At 40.4% G+C, this 27,549-nt stretch overlaps 1 protein-coding gene across 1 annotated transcript in view; it reads right to left on the reverse strand.

Moving 5' to 3' along the window:
* Nucleotides 1-27,549, reverse strand: part of phactr3a (phosphatase and actin regulator 3a) — a 65,465-nt gene that overhangs the window by 14,239 nt on the left and 23,677 nt on the right. The window contains exon 2 of the mRNA XM_052091965.1: nucleotides 5,681-5,842. Coding sequence (XP_051947925.1) covers nucleotides 5,681-5,842 — 162 coding nt within the window. The remainder of the gene's footprint in view (nucleotides 1-5,680; nucleotides 5,843-27,549) is intronic.

The raw sequence follows: 27,549 nt of genomic DNA on the forward strand, positions 1-27,549 counted from the left end.
GGACCACTCAACATGGTTGGCAAACATGGGACAATGATAATCAGTACATAAGATTCAGAATTTATAAAATAAAGAAATTTTATTTTAACATGACTGTGATTGGTGTTACAGTTTGTAAGGAATGGACCCAAATGCAGAGAGGCAACTATAACAGGGCTTTATTAAAGACAAACAAAAATACAACTGAAAACTCACGATGGAGAAAAACAGGAACAAAAACTAAGCAAACTGACTATGAAATCGATGAAAACAGGACCGACCGACCGACCGACCGACCGACCGACCGACCGACCGACCGACCGACCGACCGACCCGGTAACACTCATAAAACAATCTGGCAGAGACATGAGGGAAGAGGGCACAATAAATAGACAGGAAGGCAAATGAGGAGCAGGTGAAACTAATTAACATAACAAGGACTCAACTAGGGAGAGTGATGAGAGAATAAAGGAGGCGGAGGCAGAGTCAGGGAAGCACATGGCAGAAAACAGAACATCCCAAAATAACAAAAACAACAAGAGGGTCAGGATCCTAACACAAAAGTAAAAAACAAGACTAGACTGCTGACAGGATCCTGACAGATTGGATGATGTTGACCATAACTTTCAATCAGAATTATTTATGCTTATTTCTGATGTAATGTCTGTAACGTCTAAAACATAAATAACCAACACTCCTGGAAACATTTCTATAGCGTAATACATTTTCACAACTTAGTCCCACTATCCATATGTGGACATACATTTTTAGGAAAACTGTCTGCTCTAGAATTTTACTTTTGTTTGTTTGTTTTTGTTTTGTTTTTAATTGTTTTGCAAGTTTCTTAGGTACTACTAGTTACAAATCAAAAAAGGGAAATTAAAAATGCACACAGCAGTCACCCTCACATCTCAGGAGGTTAAGGCACTTGGTTTTGTTGCTCTATGTACAGTACATTAGGGCTGTTTGTTAAATGTTTCTCTACATTACACATTATTATTCTCAGCCAGATTCTGATACATGTGACCCCTGCAAGGCAACAGTTTGGCACCTGTACTCCTCTGCCATTGCGATTCCCTCTGTCTGGACTCACTGGGCAGGCATTCATTATCATGCAGCATCTACTTCATATCGTGGAATAAACCTTAGCTTTGAGAGGTCTCTAGCTTAGAATAAATATCGATGTGAGATTAAAGAACTGTGTATCGTTACATAATAACTGTACTCTAATTAAATACTGCCGCAGTAAGAGACTTGTCTTTAGACAAAATCAGAGATAAAAAACCTGGATATGCTTTTGCTCATTGAAACTTGGCAAATAAACAGGGGCATTGCGGCTCGAGCCCCAAATGCTTTCAGTCTCATTAATGATACACAAGACCATTTTAAAATGCTGCTTCCAGACACCAGAATCACATGCACAAATAATAATAATCTTCCAAAACAAAGCACAAGTTACACCGTTCTTAAAAAAAGCATGAACTTATATGGGTTTTTTTTGTTTAGTTTTTTATTATTGTTATTAGCATGTTTTAACATAAGATTGAAGCCCTTACAGTTTGTACTGTATGTTTTTATTTATTTGACTTTTTTCTCCCAATTTGGAACGTCTAATTCCCAATGTACACACTAATTCCTCGTGATGGTGCAGTGACCCACCTCAGTCCGGGTGGTGGAGAACAGATCCCAGCTGCCTCCAGATCTGAGATCATCTACTCGCACATCCTATTATGTGGCTTGCCGTGCACGCCACCACGGAGGCACAGCACGTGTGGAAGCTTCACGCCACCCACCACGGCAACCACCACGTGCCCCATCGAGAGCAAGCCACCTTATATTATCCCGTGTGACTCTACCCTCTCTACCAACCAGGCCAATTTGGTTGTTTACGAGACCCAGCTGGATTCACTCAGCACACCCTGGGATTCGAACCAACGAACTCCAGGGGTGGTAGCCAGCATCTTTACCACTGAGCTTCCTGGGTCCCCGTACTGAATGCTTTTGATGACAGCTTCACAAGTCCGGAAAAGCAGGTCGCTACATGACCCATGCTGTGTCCGAATATCCATACTTCCCTACTATATAGTATGCCAAAAACAGTATGCCAACTGAGTAGTATGTCTGAATCCTCAGTATTCATAAAACAATAAGCAAGAAATACCCAGATGATCTACTATTTCTGGCAAGATATTGAAGTATGAACCAACTGGACACTTTATTGTCCCATAATCTTTCAGGAGCTGAGGAGATGTCACAATCAAAACACTGCATTTAAAACTCTGTAAACCTTAAGTCGGACGGCTCTTTTAAACTGTAAGTAATATATATATATATATATATATATATATATATATATATATATATATATATATATATATATATACACACACTGGTGGCCAAAGGTTTAGAATAATGTACAGATTTTGCTCTTATGGAAGGAAAGTGGTACTTTTATTCACCAAAGTGGCATTTAACTGATCACAATGTATAGTCAGGTCTTTAATAATGTGAAAAATTACTATAACAATTTGATTTTATTTTTTTATAAAAATTCAGAACTTTGAACTACTTCAAAGAGTTCTCATCCAAAAATCCTCCACATGCAGCAATGACAGCTTTGCAGATCCTTGACATTCTAGCTGTCAGTTTGTCCAGATATTCAGGTGACATTTCACCCCACACTTCCTGCAGCTGTTGCCAAAGATGTGGCTGTCTTGTCAGGCACTTCTCACGCACCTTACAGTCTAACTGATCCCACAAAATCTCAATGGGGTTAAGATCCGTAACACTCTTTTCCAATTATCTGTTGTCCAATGTCTGTGTTTCTTTGCCCAATCAAACCTTTTCTTTTTGTTTTTCTGTTTCAAAAGTGGCTTTTTCTTTGCAATTCTTCCCATAAGACCTGCACCCCTGAATCTTCTCTTTACTGTTGTACATGAAACTGGTGTTGAGCGAGTAGAATTCAATGAAGCTGTCAGCTGAGGACATGTGAGGCATCTATTTCTCAAACTAGACACTCTGATGTACTTATCCTCTTGTTTAGTTGTACATCTGGCTTTCCACATCTCTTTCTGTCCTTGTTAGGGTTAGTTGTCCTTTGTCTTTGAAGACTGTAGTGTACACCTTTGTAAGAAATCTTCAGTTTTTTGGCAATTTCAAGCATTGTATAGCCGTCATTCTTCAAAACAATGATTGACAAACGAGTTTTAAGTGAAGCTGTTTCTTTTTTGCCAATTGTGACCTAATATTGATCTTAAGACAGGCCAATCGATTGCATACTGTGGCAACACAAAAACAAACACAAATACAATGTTAAGCATCATTTAATGAACCAAATAGCTTTCAACTGTGTTTGATATGATGGCAAGTGATTTTCTAGTACCAAATTAGCAATTTGGCATGATTACTCAAGGATAAGATGTTGGAGTGATGGCTGCTGGAATTGGGGCCTGTCTAGATTTAATCAAAAATGACTTTTTTTCAAATAGTGATGGTGCTGTTTTTTACATCAGTAATGTCCTGACTATACTTTGTGATCAGTTGAAGTGCCACTTTGGTGAATTAAAGTACCAATTTCCATCCGAAAAATCTAAATCTGTACATTATTCCAAACTTTTGGCTGCCAGAGTATTTATATATATATATATATATATATATATATATATATTCTACATGCAAATCGTTCAAAGAAAATTATTCCTTGTGCTTAAAGGTGCTTGTTTAACAAAACCAGAGTAGATTATTTTCATGGATCCTGAAGCTCAGCTGGTATAGCATGACTCTAGCAACTCCAAGATAATGAGTTCGGTTCCCAGGGAACACACTTACTGAAATTACACCGTAAGTCACTTTGGATCAAATGCATAAATGGAGATGTAAATGTTTTATATCATATATTTGGGTCCTGGGTCAATACCCACATTCTCAGATGAAGTCTGTCCAAAATATATTCATACTATTTGCATGCATACCTAAAGACCATACTGCTTAACCGGCGGAGTGCATCCTTCATCTAATGAAGTACATTCTCTTTCAATACACAATTTCAGATGCAGGGCCACTGTGATTATTAAAACACAAAAGGATGTGACTTAATTAAATAAATATATAGTCTTTATGTGCCGTGTGCTGTAGAGTGAATGGTACTCTGCTCTCTGTCATATACACACAGAGCATGCTTGATGCTCCTGATAAAGGGTTTTTAGTATATGGGCAACCAGCTTCACACATTCATTTTGAAGCACACAGAACATGCAGACTGTATATTTAATTCATTAATTCGCAGCTTTTACAGTTTAATAATCACACTAGGCCATATCACGATTTTAATCTGTGCACTGAACAATCGTACATCAGATGTATCAAATTTTGGTATCAGACCATTTTTATGAGTACGAGTACAAGTACGTGAGCCCAGTAACCTAATTAAAACTGTTTATGAATGTAAACATTTAAAAATGACTCCAATCGCTGGCCGCTCCGGGATAACTTGTTAACTCCACCTGAACACAGTAACCTGGCCAACTAAATGGTGTCCACCCAATTAAAAGCCAGGCATGTTGGTCTGGCTACTGTGTGTCATCACAAGCGTGGAAGTCTACCAAAATCTAGCAATCCTGCCTTCTTCTCTGCTGCCATATGAGCATCTATAATAACTTCCTCTACTGCATGATGAGATTCTCTCATTTTGCAACTAAACTGTTTCTAAAGATATCTGTTACACCCATTTCTCACTTGATTAACAGATCTCTTGCCTGTGGCACTCACTTTCATCTAAACTAAAATTAAAAAAACTGCTGCTGTCAACAATCCTTAAGAAACCTTGTCTTGGTCTTTCTGCTATGAATAATTACAGACCTTTCATGAACCTGCCTATTTGAAGCAAAATTGCTAAAGTGAGACGTTGCTTTTCAATTAGATTTACACTTAGTTTCTCTTTGAGTCTTTCAAGTCAGAATCTTATCCTTAGCATAGCACTGAGACAGCTCTCCTCAGGGTCATTAATGACCTCCTCCTTTCTGCTGACTCAGGAGTGCTTAAAATTCTACTCCTCTTTTTGGCCCTTAGATCTGTATTTGGCCTTTAATACAGTATGCTTAACCTACTTTTTTCTCCACAGCTTCACCATTGGTATCGGTGCCACTGGAAACTCTTTTCTGATTCACTTCTTCCCTGACAAACAGCAGTTTGTTTCTTTTCTGAAACACAAAACATCCATCTCTCCTGTTGGCTTGGGTGTTCCCCAGGGGTCAGTCTTTGGTCCCTTTCTCAATGTAATCTTCATGCATTCTCTTGGACACATTAATGTCAATTGTGTCAACCCTCATTTTAGAGTGCTACAGTGGTTCGAGGAGAAAACATTTCCATAATTTTTTTATATAGGCAAACTGATTTTTAATGATACCTTATAAACCTTTAAATACTGACCTACCATGAGCTCAAAGGTTGTTAATTGATGGTATATGCTTCTGATGAATCCATCAGTCTGTGTTATTTCAACTTAAATAGCGGCTTTGCGTGAATGCAAATGTCCTTCTAGAAAAGTGCAATATAAATTACATTTATTAATCCTCTTAATTAAATTACTCAACTTTCCACATAATATTTATACATATATATTCTTCTGTATTACTAACACCACCACATCATCTGTAATATGAGACCAACAAATTAAAAGGCATCAAAGCCCTGCTTGTCTCACCTGTAGAGCTCTGTTTCAGCTTTTCGTTTTTCTTTTTCCTCCATTTCCATGGCCTGAAAATGCGCCCCAGCGTGGCAAGCTTGCTGTGGCGACGGATGGGAGGGGTGTGGACTCCACTCACCAAACAACTGGAGCACAGCACCTTTTGCTGCTCCATCACATCTGTAACACACAAGACAGAGACAGTCAGCATTAGTGAAGTCCAACAGGGTGAAATACATGCACACATTACCAACAAATTATATTGATTTATAGTGCACCCGTAGACTCTTGTATGGGGCTCACGAGACTGCAAATTGCTGCCTCATTTAGAAATAAGCACCTAATCTGATTGCAGCAACCGATACAGGGCTATGTTTTTGTGAATTTATTTAACCTAAAAGAATAGTTTACTGAAAATGTTCAATTATGTCATCATTTACACAAGGCCGTAACCATGTCTTGAATATTGGGGAGGCCAAACCCAAGGGTTTGTGGGCATTGGGGATAGAAATATAATGGTCGTCTTTGGTCCTTTAAAATGGTAAATGTGCAGAATGCAATAATTTTCTGAATTAAGGCTTTAAATGCCCAAATTTTCATACATTTTTGTTTTAAAAGATACATGTTTTAAGTTCAAATGGTACAAGACAAGCACTATGTCTGCATTTCTAGCAATTGAACTGTTTCAGTAATCTTTTCTTTCTTTTTTTGTGCTGTCTCAAAGAAAAGACGAATATAATTATAATTTATTTTCATCTGTAAAATTACATGACATCAGCTGACAAAACAAAATGATTTACTGCCCTCAAACAACCACATTCATTCAATTCCTCTACAATATACACACATTCGCTCTTTGACTTTATATGCTGAAAACTGCTCTGTTAATGTTTTCACATTCACAATTATGAAAGCCATACAAATCAGGTACTGTATATGGCATATTTCAAATTATAAACTGTGAATTTAGCCAAATGGTGAATAGTTTGCACCCTTGGAAATAACTGTTGGTTGGTACAATATTTCAATCATAAAACAGTTGTCAGATATTGCATGTTTAGTTAAATACATCATACATGACCCTAACATTAACCTGAACTTAACCTGAACTACTTGCTGATGCGTGGCACTGGGATAATCCATGAGGTTCCCGCTCAGCTTCTTAAATTTGAGTCCCGCCTTCATCGATCTCATATGACATTGACGAGCGGTGTTAAACTACTGAGCGTGCTAAAAATTACTTTATTTAAACCATAATGTTATTCTAGCAACAACTTAATGCCAATTAGACAGCGGAGCATAATGGACAGTAGCAGAACAGCAACAAGGAAATCAGTTATTAGGGGGGAAATTTTGGCCATATCTGATTATTGAGGGGGACCTGGCCAACTTGGCTATACACACCACAAGCACTCAGGGGCGATCAGTGCTATATCATCTTTTTCTCAAGCGCCGAACACGCTTCATTTCCTGCGTGTTGCCTCTCTCCCTCGCGATCTTCACGAGGCATCTCATAATGCCTGATTAAGCTACGTAGGCGAGGTTATTTTAACAACAGCAGCGGAGACACAGTGAGCAGCTATGTAGAGGGATACTGGCATCTTTCACTCAAACACACTACAGAAAATGAGAATAAAGTAAAGTGAAACTATCTTCATCTGTTTGATAAATGACTTGGATGGTTCAGCTAAAGCAGGTTTGTGACAGGACAAGTTCACGTGTCACCTTTTTTAGACTACTGTCTTTTCCCGTCACAATTTAGCTTTATTAATCAGCATGTTACATGACAGTTGTTTTTTTTAATTGATTTTTTTTGTGAAAATTAATCAGATGTTATCTGATTAATAGTTATAATTAATATAAATTATTAGTTAGCCTGGCTAGTAGAGTTCTCTGCTTCTGATGAGAACATTCCCCTTGTTTAATAGTCAGCCTATTTATAAGCGTTTGCTTTATGCAGATGATATTTTATTATTTGTCTCTGACCCTACTTGATCTATGCCTGGCCTCCACAGAATTATTAATTCCTTATCTAATTTTTCAAGATACAGAGTCAATTGGTCTAAATCCGAAGCTTTGGCTCTGACAGTGTACTGCCCAGTAACGGCTATCCAGCCAGGCACCTTCATGTGGCCCAAACAGGGCATTCAGTTTTTGTGTATTTTATTCCCTGCATTACATTTATCGATAAGTGGGAAGGTTAATGTTATTAAAATGAACTGTATTCCAAAATTTAACTGCCTGCTACAGTCACTCCCTGCAGATGTCCCCCTCTCTTGTTTCAAGCAATTTGATAGCATAGTGAAGTCCTTCATTTGGAATGGTAAACATCCCAGATTACATTTCAATAAAATACCTAAGCCGATTGACAAAAGTGGGGTAGGCCTACCCAAGATTTTGTTTTACTATTATGCATTTGGTCTGAGCTCATTGGTCGCTTCCACCTGAGAGAGCTCCTCCCTGGTTTTGTATTGAAGAGGAAGTTCTTGCCTCTATTTCACTATTGCAAATCCTTTCTATCAAACAAACCAGAGAAGTTAAGTTACACCCTGTTATCTCGCATTTACACGTGGTATGGACAAAAGTGTCCATGTGTTTAATTCAGACATTTATTTAAATGTTGCCTCAAGCATTATGGCTGAACCTAAAATTAAATATGACCCCCTCTAGATTAAAGACACCCCCACCTGCTGGCGATGCCAATCGGAGGATGGAGACGCGGCCCATGTTTTTTGGTGGTGATGTTTTTTGTTTGTGTGTTTGTTTGCTTTTTTTTTGTGTGTATTTACTCATGTGTGACCATGGGGATGTTTGCTGGGGGTAGGGGCAGGGTTGGGGGTTTAAATGTTTATTGTATGTACAGTATATATGTTTTTTCTTTTATTATTAATGTAAGAATTAATACAAAAATGTAATTACAAAAATAATTCTAATAAAATGTAAAAAATAAACAAATAGTCAGCCTATTTATACCTAACTTAAGCAAACAGTATTTTAAGATGTAACTTGTAAGTCTATTGTTATTATATTCTCACTTTAGGAAAATATAAAAATGGTCCATTCAGACTTACATTTTCTAAATTTCACTCAGGGTTTACCCCTGAACCCCCAAACATTAACCTATATTTCCTCAGTCAAAAGTACTCCTATGTCCCATACATAGGTATCTGAATGTAAAAATAATTAAAAAATATATATTCAAAATATAAACATTTCAAATACAAAAACTAGACTTGAAAACAAATGTTGATCTTATATCTAATAACAGAGTTCACGTGAACCTTACCCCAGACCACCTTTTCAAGTGGACCCGGGTGCGGTTTGGAGGTGTGCACCTGAATTCGGAAAACAGCGTTCACATTATCAAAATTAACCAAACCTTGATGTCATTCGACCCTGGCTGAGCACCAAAGTGCTAGAGTGAAAGCACCCTTAGTCTCAGTCACCATCCACTCCTATTTCATCTTTTTTCCATACAATGAATGTGAATTGGTGCCTGAGACTGACACTGCTTTTGTGTTCCATGGAAAGAAGAACATCAAGTGAGGTTGAAACAACATGAGCATGAGTAAATGATGACAGAATTTTCATTTTGAGGTAAACTTAAAGGGTTAAGACCATTCTACAAAACTACTAGATTATGAAAAGGACGGTGACAGATTATCACTAACCATCTGATGCATATTGCTCACAAAACTGGAAAACACTTTCTCGATGAAACTTCAATGAGTAAAAGCACACAGGACTTTTATATCAGTCCACCTAGAAACATTTATGTTCACCAGGTCCTCAAATCCTTGTGTTCTCCTGTATGTTGACAAAATGCTTTTAACAAATATACATATTTAAATGTATTTATCTTTCTTTTTCAGGAAAATGAACCAAAAATGACTCATCTTGTTCACAGGGGCATATGCACATTTTTGTCTGATTTCTAGAATGAGAATGTAGCTCCCTTTAATACCACCTGCTTTACAAATTGAATGTATAAAATAAAAAAATGTCCAAGCTGTGGTGTAAACAATTTTAAGAATGTCTCACCCCAGCTTCCTTTTTCCAAAAAGTAAACACAGGACAGAAAACTGTATTTGTGAAACAATTTCACTATGAATGTAACTCTCAGAGCTTCAATACATTAAGAAAAAGGCTCAGAAAGTTGTTGGTATTTTTAATAATTTTTACCCTTAAATGCATGGGTTTTTCGCCAAACATTATTACAAACCTTATCAGAAAATAATAGAACTATGTAATGCAGTTCAATGGAAAGGATGAGGCGAGAACCACCTTGGCAATATAAATAATAGTTTTAATAATAAACTTAAACAAAAGACACAAACACACACGGGATGGACAGCTGCCCGTAAACGATCTCTCTCTCCCGCACCATCTTCCGCAGTCGGCCTTTATCCCTCTCAGGGCTTGATTAGCCTGATAAGGGACCGGGTGTGTAGAATCAGGACCCGGCCCATGCCCTCCACCCTCCGCCCTGTCACAAAGTATATTCAGTGTTCTGTTATATTTGTATGTTTTATTTTACATATATCCAAAAGACAATGTAACAAATGATAGAACGGGATTCATTACTTGGATAAAGATAATTTTATGAGACAACAGGCTGTCAAACACATACTGAGCAACACTTAAGGCACATAACACATAAGTTACACATATGTATTTTCTCTGGCACTTATTGAGTCTAAATAGATACAGGATTTAATTAGTATACCTAAATGGCAATTGCCATATCGTACTGTTCATGTGTTGTACTTGCTATAGTTTACTGCCATGTTGCTTATTCAAATAGCACATATAAGATGTATGTGTACACGCAAATGGGATACTGATAATTAATTATCATTGCACAGGAAATCTATATGATATAGCACTCATTTGTCTTGTAATAGACAAATAAATACATTTTCTATGATAGTAAACTTAAATAGAGTTGAAATAATCATAAAAATGTGCAAGTATACATTGCAACACTATTACGTATCTCGGGTCACCAACTATATATTTTAGTTAATTAAGCATTTTTTATTTTTACACAATTCAAAAGAGAAAAATTGAGGAACACTTAAGATCAAGGGGTCATAACACCAAAAAATTAATGAGGTAAAGAGGGTAAAATTGGGTCACTATAAAGACCATTTAAAGGTTAATCTTCAAGTTTCAATTAATCCTGTAATGTTATCAGAAATATATGACAAATATGTGTACCTACATATACACACATTTGTATAGCTCTGAATTAGTCAGGAGTGGTTCATTATCAAAGAACAATTGCATGTTTGGTTATACAAAGCCTAATACAACACCCACAACAGCATCATATCTTTTGGCAGGCTAGACCAGATCCTTTTAAATATTCACACAGAGGAAAAGCTCCATTCAAAGAGCAAATGAGTCAACCCTCGGCAAAACACTCTGCTACTGAAATAGTGCAGTGTGGGCAGAGGCAGCAGGCGAGTGCCGTCACAAAGCCAGAGGCGCTACAGTGCACCACGTGCACAGAGGTCCTCTGATCATTGACTATATACGAAAAGAGAAGCAGGTCAATCGACTGAGTGTCTCTGCCCAAGTAACCGGCAGAATGGAATCCAGGTCAAGCCTGAAAAACAGTGTGGTGAGACGAGTCAGCGGAGCCAGGGTCAGCGCCTAGCTGTTACCATGGTTACTGCTCCTCTAGATGTAGTAGCAGCAGAGCAAAGCCCCTCGGAGGCAGAATTTGAGCACTGTATGAGGGGCTGCCTGCCACTGTCTTAGGAATGAAGGGAGGATGGGGGAAACAGGGAGGGGTGTGTAGAGGGGAGGGGGGAATGGGGGTATGTTGCTATACGGAAGCGCTTTCAAAAGACCCAAAGCAGCCAATCAGGACCAAGTCTTTCATAACATATAATGTCAAGCATACAAGCCTTTCTTCAATGCAGGGAGGTATGTTCCATAGGGCTATAATGGCTGGTGTTGCACTGTACAGTCTGTTGGCATTGAAAAAGGATTAAAAATGTAAATTAATCTTATATGATATTATCAAACAGGTAACTTCAAATGCAGTATGCACAGAGAAAAATTAATACTACTAAAAAGCATGCACTTAAAAAATTTGCTTCAGGTGGTAACTTAACTGGTTTTATTTAAGTCAAAAATATCATTTAACATCACTGAATCAACCTGAACACATTAGATTACACCAACAACCCAAATGTAAAGGTTAGATCAGGTAGGGTAGAAATAGCTCCTTAAAGGAACAGTTCAATATCATATCAGTAGTGATATGATAAGTGTGGGTGAAAAACTGATCAATATTTTGGTCCTTTTTTACAATAAATTCTCCTCCCTGCCCAGTAGGTGGCGCTATGCAGAAGAATGTGAATTGCCAAAAACAAAAGAAGAAGAATGTGAAAAAGGAGATTGATAGTAAAAAAGGACTTAAATATTGATCTGTTTCTCACCCACAACTATCATATCACTTCTGAAGACATAGATTAACCACTGGAGTTATATGGATAACTTTTATGCTCCCTTTATGTGCTTTTTGGATCTTCATAGTTCTGGCCACCATTCACTTGCATTGAAAGGACCAAGAGAGCTGAAATATTCTTCTAAAAATCTTCGCTTGTGTTCAGCAGAAGAAAGAAAGTCATTCACATCTGGGATGGCATGAGGGTGAGTAAATGATGAGAGAACTTTCATTTTTGGATGAACTATTCCTGTAAGGTAACAATTGCAGCTTACCATTTTTACAGTGTAGTTATGAAACCTGTGCCTGGTTGCATAAAACACGTGTGATTTTCCCTTACCTAATGAAATTACATGAGGGTGTTGCGTATAATCCCTTAGACACTTCTCTTAGCTAAGGGAAACCATTAAGGGATTTACTAAAGTGAGCCAGATTTTACCATAATAAAATTCTACTGTTACCATGGATACAACATGTAACTACCTACTTTTAGAAAATCGGAAATGTCTCGACCAACATTTGGGCAATTTTACCACAAAGAAAATACATTAACTTTATACTACGTTTTATTTTCATTTAAATGACTATTAAACTGTCTCAGTATCATTATTAACATGTAAATGATTGTCCGACTTCTTCTGAAGCAGCGAATACATGCACAAGGGGAGTATTGTCATGGACAACTGTTCCTTTTCTCAGCACCTTTAGTCTGCACCAGTCACAGTCATTTGTCATTACTGTATGAAGATATTTTATAACTAATTTCTGGAAGAAACACGGCGGATATCCATTTTATGATGCACAATCCTCGAAATTAATAGATTCAAAAACTTTATTTAGTTCAAATCTTTCCTGTGTAAGTAAAAAAAAAAAACACCCTGAGTTTAGCATGTGGACCATTTAATGATGGATTCTGCTTTTACAGCTGGTAAGAGTGCTCCTGAGGGTGGATGGTGGTGAAAGATGTTTATATGCTTGTATAACTGGGCAAAGAACTGATTGCAACTGATTTAAATTAAGAATATTTGTGACGGTCAGTAAGACTCTAAGGTATATAGCCCACCGGTATATACATTTTCGCAATATATCGCAAATGAACATATGGCATGATTTGAATGCATCCATTTATACAGTTTATAAAGATGCAGAGAGCAGAAAATACTAGGCACACTTCTATGTGTGTGTTCCTATTAGATCGCCTTCCAGCTTGTTGGTGTTCTCTTACGAGAGGTTCTCTCGTATTGCGTAAGCTAGCTTACGCTACGGGAAAGATTAATCTTTTCTGAGATATTGAAGCCAAAAAATTATCCTTAATTTTGTATCCATTGTCAACGCAGTGCGGCAGCTGCAGACCTTGAGCGGGCTAGCTAGCGAGCACATAGGTTGCTCTGCGGCAACTGCTGCAGCCTATAGACGAGCTTGGGCGAACTCGCATCCAATGAGAGGCGTCCGCGCGCTCACTGCGTCAAAGCCCGCCAAAATGGGCGTGACTAGAGTGCATATAAGCGTAGTTCGTAGGCTGGAACCCTGATTTTCATCTCTTCAGCGAAGCTCTTCGCATCTCTGAACCAGAAGCCGCGTCGCCGTTCGAGGGGCATCAAGCAAGCGTGGACAGCGCTCGAAGAAGCCGGCCATCTTCACCACCTTCAGCCGTCCTGCGAGCTACGCCATCCGGCGACGTATCCTTTTGAAAGCAAGCTAGTTCTTAAGAACTTCACAAAAGAGTACGAGCGTCTTTTTAAAAGATGCCTCGCTCCACTTGCGCCTCATGCCGCGCCCCTCTCAGCACCGGAGACCGCCACATCATCTGCGCTCTCTGCCTGGGACTGGGGCATGCAGAGCTCACCCTCGCTGAAGGCGGATGCGATCTCTGCGAGGAGCTGCCGATGTCGACCCTGCAGGCTCGACTCAAAGCGCTCAGGACCGAAGCCGCCGCGCCGCCTTCTTTTCAGCCGCGCAGGAAAAAGCGCCGCTCTCAAAGGCTGCCGGAACCAGTGGTAGAAGCGATTGCCTCGCCGGAGCCCATCCCTCGAGCATCACCTTCACCCTCCCCGCCCACCCGGGACGCGCAGTTGCCGCCAGCGGCTGCTCTGCTGCCATCTCGGACAAGAAGCGTGTTCCATCATGGCTTCGGACAAGGAGGAGTGGTCAGGCTCACACGCCTCCTCCTCGGCCCAGGAATCCAGCAGGACCCGCGCCGAGTCGAAGGGAACTAACACGCCTCCTCACACAGGCCGTCGACCACCTCGGGTTCGAGTGGTCACCGCCCCTGAGCAGGCACCCAACAGACTCGACGGCTGCTTTCTTCAGAGCCGCCGCACGCAGCACCCGCTACCGGGCCGCTCCCTTCCTGCCGGAACTCCACGCCGAGCTTTCCAAATCTTGGAACGCGCCTTTCTTGGCCAGGGTCCGATCCCACGTCTCCACCTCTCTTGCTTCGGTGGACAGCGCCACCGAGAAGGGCTACGCTTCCATCCCTCCGGTCGAGGATGCGGTAGCAGCACACCTTTGCCCGCCCTACGCGAGATGGCGGTCTAAACCAGTGCTCCCGTCTAAGGCCTGCAGAACAACTTCCGCCTGTGTTGGCCGCGCCAATTCCGCCGCCGGCCAAGCTGCATCTGCTCTGCACTCTATGGCCGTTTTACAGATCCTCCAAGCGGACCTTCTACGGGAGTGGGATGAGGAAAGCAGGCATCCAGAGGCGGTTGCAGACATAAGAAATGCGACGGACCTCGCCCTCCGCGCTACCAAAGCTGCAGCCCAAGCTATAGGGAAGTGCATGGCCGCGCTGACTGTGACCGAGAGACATCTGTGGCTAACGCTAGCCGACATGGGAGAAGCAGAGTGCTCTACGTTCCTCAACGCACCGCTCTCTCCATCCGGTCTCTTCGGCTCCGCGGTGAGTGGTATCATTAACCGGTTTTCAGAGGTCCAAAAAGCCACACAAGCCATGAATCTCTTTCTGCCTCGTCGCGCTAACTCCTCTGCAGGCCGCCCACGTGAGCCTCCTGCACGAGTCTCTTCACAGCGCCCAGCTCAACAAAGCCAGACTTCTCAGCGTCGACAGGGCGGCCGCCCTCGATCACGCTCAGACAGCCTCCGCAAACCGCCGCCCCACGGGCCTCGGCCTAGAATCGCGCTGAAACCTGAACAACCGAAGTCCTCCTAGCTTTGTTGACAAAACGACGGATCAGTCCCGCCGCGGCCGGACCACCGTCAAAGCTTCGCCCCCTGTCAGTCCCCTTCTCTCAGGCTACTACAGTGGTAGATTCAGCAGCCAACAAGCCGGCGTTAACACCCGCTTGCCTGCGCTCAAACGCCGTTTTCACGGCGACCCAAAGAAATCTTGTAAAGAGCAAACATGCCTTATGTGTACAAAATGTGCCCACAACCCAGTGTTCACCCCTATTACACATCCCGTGTCCCTATCAGAGCACACTCACATAAAGCGGTTACGAACCGCTCGAGTGTTAGAGTTAATAAACGCGCCCACGAGCCCGTGCGCACGCCCCTCCTCTGCCCGCTCTGTCACACGGCCAGCAAACACCTCTCCGCATGTAAGTCCCGTGCCCGTGACTATGCTCGCACATCACTTATCAGATGTGACTCTTTCCCCATTTACCCCAATCGGGAAGTCACTCACAGAACAGCCTGTCTCTGCTGTCTGCGAGCAGTCATGCATAAACACACTAAGCGCGCTCACACATTCTGTTCAGCTGCTGTGTGCGGCAATCAGGGCGATTTGGCCATTCACCCTCTAACATTACGCTTCAAAGCGTGGGAAGATATTCCAGGGATATCCGAATGGGTGTTAAGCACAATAAAACAGGGCTATTTGCTACAGTTCGATCGCCGTCCTCCTCGCTTCAGAGCCTGGCTCGAAACTACTGTGAACACGGAAGCAGCATGCATGCTTCGTTCAGAAATAGCAAACCTTCTGTGCAAAAGGGCCATAGAGAGTGCGCCGCCTCTGAGCGAGTCAGGGTTTTACAGCCGTTATTTTCTTGTCCCCAAGAAAGACGGCGGCCTCAGACCAATATTAGATCTCAGGATTTTGAACAAAGCGCTTGCAAAAAGACCATTCAAAATGCTTACAACCAGCAAACTCCTCGCGCATGTGCGCCAGGGGGACTGGTTTATTTCTCTCGATCTGAAAGATGCATACTTTCAGATTCAGATAAATCCCCATCACAGGCCATTCTTGAGATTCGCCTTCGACGGCCAGGTTTATCAATACACCGTCCTTCCGTTCGGCCTGTCCTTAGCACCCCGTACTTTCACGAAGTGCTTGGACGCGGCGCTCGCACCCCTGCGGAGTCAGGGTTTGCAAATTCTGAACTATTTGGACGATTGGCTGATCTCGACAATCACATACGGAGCTCCTGTCTCACAGGACAGTTCTCCTCAGTCATCTGAACAGTTTGGGCCTTGCAGTCAATTGGACCAAGAGCTCACTACAGCCCAGTCAGGCAATTTCCTTCCTTGGAATAGAACTAGACTCAGTGGCAATGACGGCTCGCTTATCTACACAGCGCGCGCGCCGTGTTCAGCGACTAGCCGCGTCCTTTCAGATGAACAGCCTCACGCCTCTGAAAAAATTTCAGAGAGTGCTAGGTTACATGGCCTCAGCCGCAGCAGTACTTCAGCTGGGTTTACTGCGCATGCGCCCGCTTCAGCATTGGCTAAACACCCGCGCGTCTCGCCGGGCTTGGGCCACAGGCCGCCAGCCAATCAGAGTGACTCAGACCTGTATCTCAGCTCTGCAGCCCTGGACAGTGGCCGAATGGTACCAGCGGGGAGTGACGATGGGAGCTGTATCTCGCCGAAAAGTCATTTCGACAGACGCGTCCAACACGGGTTGGGGCGCGGTCTGCGAGGGCTCTCCGGTTTTTGGCCTATGGTCAGTTCAGGAAAAGCTCCTTCACATAAATTGTCTGGAAATGATAGCGGTCGAGTACGCGCTCGTGCGCTTCCTCCCGGTCATTCAGGGTCACCACGTCCTGGTCCGTTCGGACAACAGATCTGTGGTATCCTATCTAAACCGTCAGGGCAGTGTCAGATCCAGGAACCTCTTCCATCTGAACCCCTGCAGGGCCAGTCACAGGGTAAAAACGAGCTGGTCATCCGCTTCCTCAGGGGAGCTAGAAGGATGAACCCTCCGCGCCCCCCATCGGTTCCTATCTGGGATCTTTCTATAGTTCTCGAAGCTATGAAAGCCCCTCCCTTCGAACCGCTTCAATCCGTGGATGTGAAACACCTCTCACTTAAAACCGTTTTCTAACTGCCCTATCATCAGTTAAACGGGTGGGAGATCTTCACGCGCTGTCTGTTAGCGCTGCGTGTCTTGAGTTTGGAACAAGTGACTCCAAGGTCATTTTAAAGCCTAGACACGGCTATGTCCCCAAGGTGATCGGTACTCCTTTCAGAGCACAGATCATTTCCTTGTCGGCGCTACCAGCATCTGATAGCTAACGCAACACCAATCTCCTTTGCCCAGTCAGAGCACTGAGATTGTATACTGCGCGCTCCGCATCTTTCAGACGCTCTGAGCAGCTTTTCGTTTCGTTTGGAGGGCGCACCAAAGGTCTTGCCGCCTTGAAACAGACACTGTCCAGATGGATAGTGGACGCTATTGCTGCCGCGTACGCGTCAAAAGGCCTACCATGCCCGCTAGGCATTAGGGCTCACTCCACTAGAGGCATGGCCTCCTCCTGGGCATGGTCCAGCGGGATTTCCATTCATGACATATGTGTGGCAGCGGGCTGGGCTTCCCCCTCCACCTTTGTCAGATTTTACAATCTGGAAGTACCCGCTCTGCAGGCTAAACTGCTAGCGGTTTAATACGCTACAGCTCCCCTGGTGAGCTGCATTAATGGGACACATTCCACACAGACCGGCACCGCGCTCTGTCTATGTGCTTATGTACTACACACACACTGGCCCGCACTCTTGCCGGCCAAATATTAATTCCCCACTCACAAGGGCTCCCCCGGGTCCCCCTTAATTCCCTGGGGCTCATGCAGTGGATGCTTGGCGCGCACGGCGTTGACAAAGGGTTCCCGTAGCGTAAGCTAGCTTACACAATACGAGAGAACCTCTCGTAAGAGAACGAATCAGTTACTAACGTAACCTCGGTTCTCTCTAGATGAGGGAACGAGTATTGCGTAACCGGCCGTGCTCACGCCACGAGCGATTTTTCGCTTCATTCAATGAAAACCAGGGTTCCAGCCTACGAACTACGCTTATATGCACTCTAGTCACGCCCATTTTGGCGGGCTTTGACGCAGTGAGCGCGTGGACGCCTCTCATTGGATGCGAGTTCGCCCAAGCTCGTCTATAGGCTGCAGCAGTTGCCGCAGAGCAACCTATGAGCTTGCTAGCTAGCCCGCTCAAGGTCTGCAGCTGCCGCACTGTGTTGACAATGGATACAAAATTAAGGATAATTTTTTGGCTTCAATATCTCAGAAAAGATTAATCTTTCCCGTAGCGTAAGCTAGCTTACGCAATACTCGTTCCCTCATCTAGAGAGAACCGAGGTTACGTTAGTAACCGATTCGATTTCTCATATTATGTGATGGTCAACTATGTACTCCTGCAACAGTTTTTCTAGTGCAAAAAAATCACCTTGACCTACTGTACAAGTAGAAGACAATTGGTTCTATAAACTAAGACATCTTGTTTTTTAGAAACCCTTTAACTCTTAACGTACACTTAAGGTGAATCTTATAAAAATGACATTTAGAGGCTTTATGCAACACTTAACATTTTTTAAGGGCGTTCTTAAGTAAAAAATAAATACTTCAGGGAAACCAAAAGGGATTATGCAGTTTTAATTGTAAAACCCTTTAAATAACACTTAACGGTTATTTTCTGCAACTCCCTTAAATTTTAGGGAAACTTTAGGGTGTTCTTATGAGAAAATAACACTAAAGGTGCTTTATGCAACTCTGCACCAGAGAATTGTAAAAAGCGTTTTAGTGCAATACAATCTCACACTGTACACATCTGACAATATTTTTATGGATTTATGTAAAGTTGTTGATTAAGTAAGCGACAGAAGAGCATAGCACAGCATTTTATGAACAGAAAGCAGTCAGCACATTTCCACTGCATGCTGGCTTTGTGCCAGAGATGTCTACATTACCAGAACAAATCACAAATCCTGACAAATTCCTACCAGGACCTCTACTACATCACACATACAGTGTCTGTTAATACAACACATTACAAAATTGTAGAACAGAACACACCCACTTTTACTGTTGTAGCAATCTTGAAATATTACAGCGTAAAAGAGAAGATCCTCAAATAGATAAATGTTATGATTTCACTGTTAAAACAATCTTTTGCATGTACATTACAATAACATTAGGCAGACACCCTCTTCCAATCAGATTACATTGTATTCAAGCTATACATTGCATGTCCTTGTCATTGCTAACACCCTGCTCTACCAGCTGAGCTACAGAAAGACAGCTTTCTTTATTTCTGTTATGACAGGGCGTATTCAGAAGACCATTTGAAAACAATGTTCATTTTTTCAGTTCGGTGGTGCATAAATTACACACATTAACATAAAAAAAACATTACTATTACTTATTACCTGGCACTCTGGAATACTCAGTTCTAATTGGTCAATTGTGGAATTTAGCCATCTGATATTTCTGAAAAAATTGCCACACATCCAGGCATAAAGTTAAATCAGACCAGTCATCCGGGTATTGTGAGTCATCTTTCTACTACTTGTATGACTCTGTGTTCAGTACAAACAAAATAATACAATTATGTCAACTCAAATCAATATTTTATGTCTTTTTATTTATTTATTTCATCAGTAGTTGTTTAATAAGCTTGATAATGAGCAGTCAGATGGTCTTTTTCACAATGTAAACACCATTGTGGAAAAGTGGAATTCAGCTGTTTCTGGAGACTCTGCGCTCTCTTTCTTCTCACATAACGTAATTTCACATTTTATTTCCTGTTCATTTAATGTAACTATTTAGAAGCCATGTAATTAGCGATATAATATATAGTCAGTCGGTGATTATTGCTAAATAAACCCCTTAGGGTGATACAAGACCCCTCTGTTCCACGTCAAGGTCCTGAGTCCTGACCAGGGTTTATTTTTGATAATGACTGTAGACTATCACTTACATAATTACAATGCTTAACAGATCGTTAGATTATGTACATTCAAGTCATTAGAAATGTCATGAAACTGTTACTCAAATATATTCATTTATGAACGTACATGAACTAATGATCAGTTAAGCATTATATAATGTTTATTAATGTCTTTAATGTTACCTGCAGTTTGAACTGTACTTTATATCATATAATTATCAACATATACAAATGCTTAATGAATAAATATGCAATAGATTATGTTCACTCTCAAACCCAGACAGTGTAATCAGCATGATCAGGTGACTTTACGTAATCCCACTTACTAAATGCCTCTCTTAGGAGACCTGGAGTCACTCGGCACGACCTGGATAAGAACTCGCAACCCCAGGGGTGTTAGTCAGTGTCTTTACTTGCAGAGCTACCCAGGCCCCCCTACTACATGACTATTAACCAAATAGATAAATTGATGACTTGAAATATTGATTTGATTTTAAATAATGTTATTAAGTGAGAAGAAAGAGGTCGCAGAGTGATTTGAGAGACATGAAACAAGCACAGTTTCGGTTGCCACAAAAAAATTATATGACCAAATAAATCTGCTATTGATTATTAAAAATCAAGTATGCCAGAGTGTAACAAATATATATAAAAGGAATAAAACATTACATTAAATTAAATTTAAAAAATCAGTCTGGTGTCAACCCATGATTTCTCTATCCCTAAACACTTTTAAGAACATCCATAATACTTCCTTTGTGGCTGCTTTTAAAATGTTTTTATTTTCAGCCCCTGGTACATGATACAGTTTTATACCTGTTATACCAGACAAAGACTTTCATGTTGAAATTTAGGTTTATTATATCGGATGGAAGTTTTATTTAATAAAGTTCTTTGGCATTGGGAGAGGCCTTAAATAAATGTAAATAAATGTAACAGAGTTGATAGCTGTCTGTCCTAAGAGGCTTGTTTTGTCTAAAGCATTCAAGGGATGCCTCTTGAAGAGGCTCACCTCTTATAAACAGGCAGCAGGCAAAACCCATTTGTCTGCAGCAGATACTAAGAGCTTGTTATTTTAATGTCACCCCAGAGATGAAAGTGAGAGATTGAGAATATTATTCAATTCATCAGTGCTTGCAGGCTAAAGATGCAATCGTGGCAGCTACAGTGAAGGTGGCCTTCATTGTAAGTGGTTAGGCCAAGGGGGCTCTGCAATAAAGGTGCTGGTGGTGCTTAATATTAGGGGCTGATCTGAGACGATTTGGCTTTCTTTTATAGCCAGAGTAAACTGACAAATCTTTCAAATGCAAATTGGGATGGAAAATGGCCTTAAACACAGATCTGAGACCAGTTCTAAGTTCCTTAATTAAGGGGATCAGGTATCTGATCTGTGATCAGGGCCACTCTCTGACTGAGGCTGCAGATGTTTTTGTGGTATACATTTTAAGTGAGTTATAAGCACTGGTTACACTGCATTTCTTTGTTTTTAGTTTTCTTGCCTGCCAAGGATTAACTGACCTACTGTAAAAGGTCTAAGGAAAACCTAGTCTCAGCCACCAGAGGCACGCTCATGGACCACCGACAGTCCGTTCACTGACCGTCTAATGCCTTTTGCACACAAAACTGGAAAACACTTTCTCAATCTGTCAAGTCTAATCCTAATGCTTCAGGCAACTTCTGGGAGTCAGCGTGCACAGGTGTTTACCAGTTCTTCTGGAAACAGCAAGGTATCAGGTTGATGATGTGTTTTTGAGGAAGAGCTAATCACTGGATTTGTTAAAGCTGGCCAGGTTAGTGTCAGCAAATCTTTGTAAGATTCTGAAAGTTTAATTTGAAGCACTATATTAAACTATATATCCACAAGCAGTTCATAATAATTACAGTATAATCCAACTTGTTTTGTGAAATATGTCTGTCAGTAGGTTTACAAGCAGTTTTAGACGGACTGAAATAATAATTTGTCTTTTTAAAATGCTAAATGCTTTAGTCCATCTGAAATCATAACAGTTTGAAACAAACAGAATAACACATCTGGACAATGTGATTGTAGCTTGTTTTCGTCCAGCATGTGCACGTTACACAATAATCGGACCTTGGTGTTGGTCATCAGTAGGCCATTTTTGTGGGGAAAAAACTGCTGTGTTTGGCATGCTTTTTTTTTTACACTGGTCAACTATTGTGGTATCAACTATCTCAGATAAACCTGCCCTTAAACCACATAATAAAACAAAACAACCAGGGCCTTTTATTCCCATAAGCATCTTAAATCGAGATCGTAGAATCTATTGTACGATTTGTCTTATTTTTACAGTCCATTTCCCAAAGCCTTCGTAACTTAAGTAGCACTTAAAAACTTTGGCTAACTGAAAGAACTAGTCTCCCCATAGGTTGCAATAATTACTGCAATGGGCATTAAATCTCTTAACCTCCTCAATATTAATCAGCTGGTAGACTGTGGCGATCTGTTTGCTACAGCAATCATGCAGCCGCATTCATGATTCACATCAGGGTGTCAATTCAGCGTAAAGCACTGCTTTGAACTCCACATGAAAAGCGCTTGGAAACAACGTATAATTCATGATAGTTAAGACTTGAAATGCTTCTGTAGTAATTAAATTGTGCATTACAGAAACTGCAACGTACTTTAATTTTGTCCAATTTGTGCTTGTTTTGTATAACAAATAGCGTTAAAAAAATAAAACTAACAACGTGTGAAAACTAACAAAAACTACACTAAAAGACTGACCAATTTAATATAAAATAAAAGCTAAATAAAAAAATACAAAACTACAACAACCCTGCTGCCAAACAAACTATGCCAAAACAGATCAACATAACCATAACATGATGGGATGAATAAGAGTGGAGTAATGCAGAGACCAAAAGACTGAAATTGCAGAGAAGTGGAGTTTGTCATGCTTATAAGAAGATCAAATAGAAAGAAATAATATCATATACTGTTCAGCCAATCCTTCAAAGAGTGTCACAAACTATGAGTATAAAAAGCAAGGTAGTAAAATGCTTTTGAGATAGCAAACTAAGCCAATTTAACAAAAAAACATGCTTTAGCTCAGCGTCCTTTAACATATGGTAGCAGGATTTGTGATTTTGCCACTGGCAAACCAAATTTAACTAGCATTGTTACTTTTTTTTTTTTTTTCAATTTTGGAATCGACTGGTACAGAAGAACCAGTACTTCTGACATCCTTAAAGTGAAGTCATCCACAATTTATCTAGAAAATTACTTAAGCCACATATTTTCCATTTAAATACAATCTATTGTGTCAACCAAAGCGGCCAATGTTTGCCTGGTGTGCATGGTCCAATTAGGCCCTTGTGATAGATGCAGTAACTACACAATTCTGGGGCAAAATACATCTTTCTCCATTGACAGCCTTTCGACCGTAGTAGTGTATTCTCACTTAATTTTTAAGCTTGAAATGGATTATATTTCATACTTGTCTGTTGGCTACCATTTCACCGCTCAGGATAGTCGCTAGTGAATGGCTTGGGACTGTGAACATGCATGTGGTGCCATTATCAGCCATATCCATATCTTGATAAGTTACGCATTGAAACAATGCAGTTCCGTTCATTATGCTTACAGTTCAATTCAACACCATTTTTACATTATTTTGAATTAAGTTCTTTAATTTATCATTAACAACCCACATCATTATCTCATCATTGCCTATCTGTGAGAAATGTACACTCAGTGTTTTCTGACTAAAGAAACCCCATAGTTTACCCCCAGGCTCTACAACTGTGCAGCCATCTGTTAAAAGACAACTGCCTGCGGTGTAGCCTCCTCAAGATGCTAAAAGTGGAACACACTAAATAACAAGTCTCTGATGAGGCTTAAAGGGGACTTGAGACAGCTCGAAGCTTTGGCCAGTGTTGTTTGGGAATAGCAACTGTAGCTTCAGTCACATACTGTATTAACAAACTGGCTCCTGACATCAAACAGACCTTTGCATTTTCTATGACATAAAGGATTTGGATGTACTCTGAGACTGTGATTTAGAAGATCAAGCTGTGATGATGCAATGTCTCTGTGATAGAAGGTATGAAGAGCTCTGAGCAGTAAAGATAGCTGAAAGTATCAAGTGATACATGCTGGGTTTGAGTCTGTGGACATTGTTCTTTGACATTTTTCATTTCTCACTGTAATATAAAGCTGAAGGTATTACACTGGTTCAAATAACTATCAATACTATCAATACTAACTATCAATATATACATTCATGAATTTGGCAGATGCTTTTATCTGAAGCAAATGACATTCAAGGTACACATTTTAGCAGTATGTGTGTTTTCTAGGAATCAAACCTAGAGATGCACCGATCGACCAGCCAGGGACTGGAATTAGCCGATTTTCCGCATGCTCGGCCCAGACCGTTTTGTTTCCAGCGGCGCAGGCAATAACGTCACAGCCGCACGTAAACATCGTTGGTGTGGAAGATCTTCACTGTGTGAGTGAAGAATACATAAAGTTCGAAATGAGTAATAATTAAACCATGGGGGAACCACCACAATAACTTTCGGAACAACAAACCTAATTAGACATTTATAACACCATCACCCAGCTGAAAATGCCCATTTTAAAAAAGAAGCTAAAAAGTGAAAGCGGCTAAAGCTAGCCAGAGCTCAGAGCCAGCCACAAGTCAGGAGCCTCTCCTATCATTCCTTGGTATGAGCAGCAATAATACCAAAGCAATTACGAGGAAAATTATGGAATTCATGGTCCTGGATGACCAGCTGTTCTCCATAGTTGAGGACAGAGGGATCAGAAATCTGATAAATTTCCTCGATACAGAGTAGGACTTTCCGACGTCGCGTTGCCCGAGTTGTTTAATCTCGTGTCATGTAACACACGCAGCCTGTTATCTGTCAACATTTGGGTACACAAATCCGGGAGAGGGGAAGGGGGGTGCTGGATGGCAGAGGCAGGCTAAATACATACAAATTGTGCCGTTGTGATTTAACGTAATTTTTCCCACCGTGTACGAAATAAAAATCAGTGCGACACACATTGCAAAAGGCGTGGGCACTGTCGATATGGCTTCGGGATATGAAATTCAATTCTTCCATCCAGCTGTTTACATGTATATTTTGTTTTTTTCACCGGAGCACCAGCTGAGTCTTCCTCTCCCATCTACCAGTGATGCTTGATTTAACATCCCGCGTCTACTGCCTGCGCGGATATCAACAGCGCAGCTGGGTTGTAGGTTGCCAGATTGTGGTCATAAATGATTTGTAATGTGTATGATGTGTCGATTGTGTGAGTAGGATTCTTTTCATACAAGATCTGGCAACTGGACCACCTTGGAATAATATATTGATTTGATTATTCATATAACGTGGTTTGGGCCATACAAATTATGGCCGTTTTTTTGGGAGAAATAACAAAACGGGAGACTCCTGGGAAAAACGGGAGTGTTGACAGGTATGCAAGCCGTGCTCAGTTTTGTGTATTTTAACATAAAACAGAATGACCCTCAAGATATTTTGACATCCATGTCAAATGGATGATATTCCTGACTCAAAAATGAATAATACTTTTAAAAGATGATGTGTTTAAAAACATGATATTACAACTGATATTTGTACACCTAACGTAAGTTGAGCGTATTGGACACTTCAGTTGTTCAGATCTTTGGAATTGTTTTGTTAGACGAGTAATAAAGAGAAAAAGGTCCATTTATAAATATAGTGGAAAATGACTTCTGTTATATAAAGCAGCTTATTTGCAGTTAATTGTTATTTCTACCTCTTTCCAGTCACAGAGCACTTTATTTTGAGAGTTGTTTAAGAGAGAGAAGATCCTGTAACTTAGTGCAGTTTGGGAGAAATTGTAATGTTTAATCATTTATTTTATTATGAAAATAAAATTTTGCATTGAAGAAAGGTAGATTTTGTTTGTATATGTGGTAATAATAGTAATAATAGTTCTTAGAAAGAAAATCGGAAAAGATCGGTATCGGCAACTATTGAGCATGCTCCTTATATTGAACATGTCCACTCTTGCTCAGCAAATATAGATTTTTGTGCTAAATTGTGCTGGTAAAAGATTAAAATGTTAATAAAAAAATGATTGGTATTTTGGTGGCAAAAATTACATACTGATTAATAAAACCTATTTCCCTATTTTATGACACCTGTTTTCATACATCATATTGTGCCAGCATTTATTTTTTCTTGTATATTATAGTATGAACATTGTAGTTTAAACAATAATTTTTAAGCAACTTTTTATGCAATTTCCTTCCTTAACTGAATTGTGTATTCTATCATTCCGACCAGAGATTAAGACATCAAGTAGGCATACTTGAGTAGTAAAGTAAGAAATTATGATTTTTCTCCATTCAACATTTTCTTTCACATAATCCTATAAAAGATCAATAGCAATTTCATTTTCTTGATTTATATGTCACAGTCATAGGTCAAGTTCAGGTCATCCTGCTCTCCATGGCTCATATCACAGAATGTTTTTATGTAATTAAAATCAACTTGGAAATTCTTAATACACTTTGAGGCAGCTAACTTTGACAACACTAGACAGGTTAATGTTTTGGGGATCTCATATTCATGATCATTTTATCAAGATAATCCTTCAACAATGTATTCACACAGAAATTAGATAGTAACGAATACCGATATCTAGAGAGCAGGGTGGACAATATAATTCAGGGCGATATAATTCAGATACTTCATAAAGGCTACCTAACTCAAATGAATGACAACAAATTAGACTTTTTTGCCCTTCTGTTTTTGCAAGCCTTTTTAGTAATTGCGCAAAGTCATATTGCCATTTCAATCTTAATTCAATCAATCATGCAGCATTAATGAATATCATACCGATGTCTCTAAAGTCAAAGTCTGCTGGTTTTAAAGTGTTTTGGATAGTTTCCCTCATCATGCAGCCTATAGGTAAGTGTCACTTTCACAACTATCACATCCTTTTGTGGTGTTTGTTCAGCATTTATATAGAAGGAGAAATGAGAGACAATAAACTTTGTATTTTAATAATGTTCTTAGGAGTGCCGATCTTTCTACATATTGTGGCAAATATTATTTCTGTACTGTGCATTTGAATTCACAGTTTTCACAAATACTGTTACTAAGAAATTATAAATACACCATCATTTTTTCATAATTAGTGTTTTCATGTTTATTACCGATATGTCGATGGTTTTAATTTGGTCAAAAATGTTCCGATAAATATCAGCAGCCAGTACATTTGGCCATGCCAACATGATTAACGGGCGATAATCAAAAAGGGCCTCACCGATATATAGGTCAA

The sequence above is a fragment of the Xyrauchen texanus genome, chromosome 25, assembly GCF_025860055.1.
Source record: "Xyrauchen texanus isolate HMW12.3.18 chromosome 25, RBS_HiC_50CHRs, whole genome shotgun sequence".
Taxonomy (NCBI): domain Eukaryota; kingdom Metazoa; phylum Chordata; class Actinopteri; order Cypriniformes; family Catostomidae; genus Xyrauchen; species Xyrauchen texanus.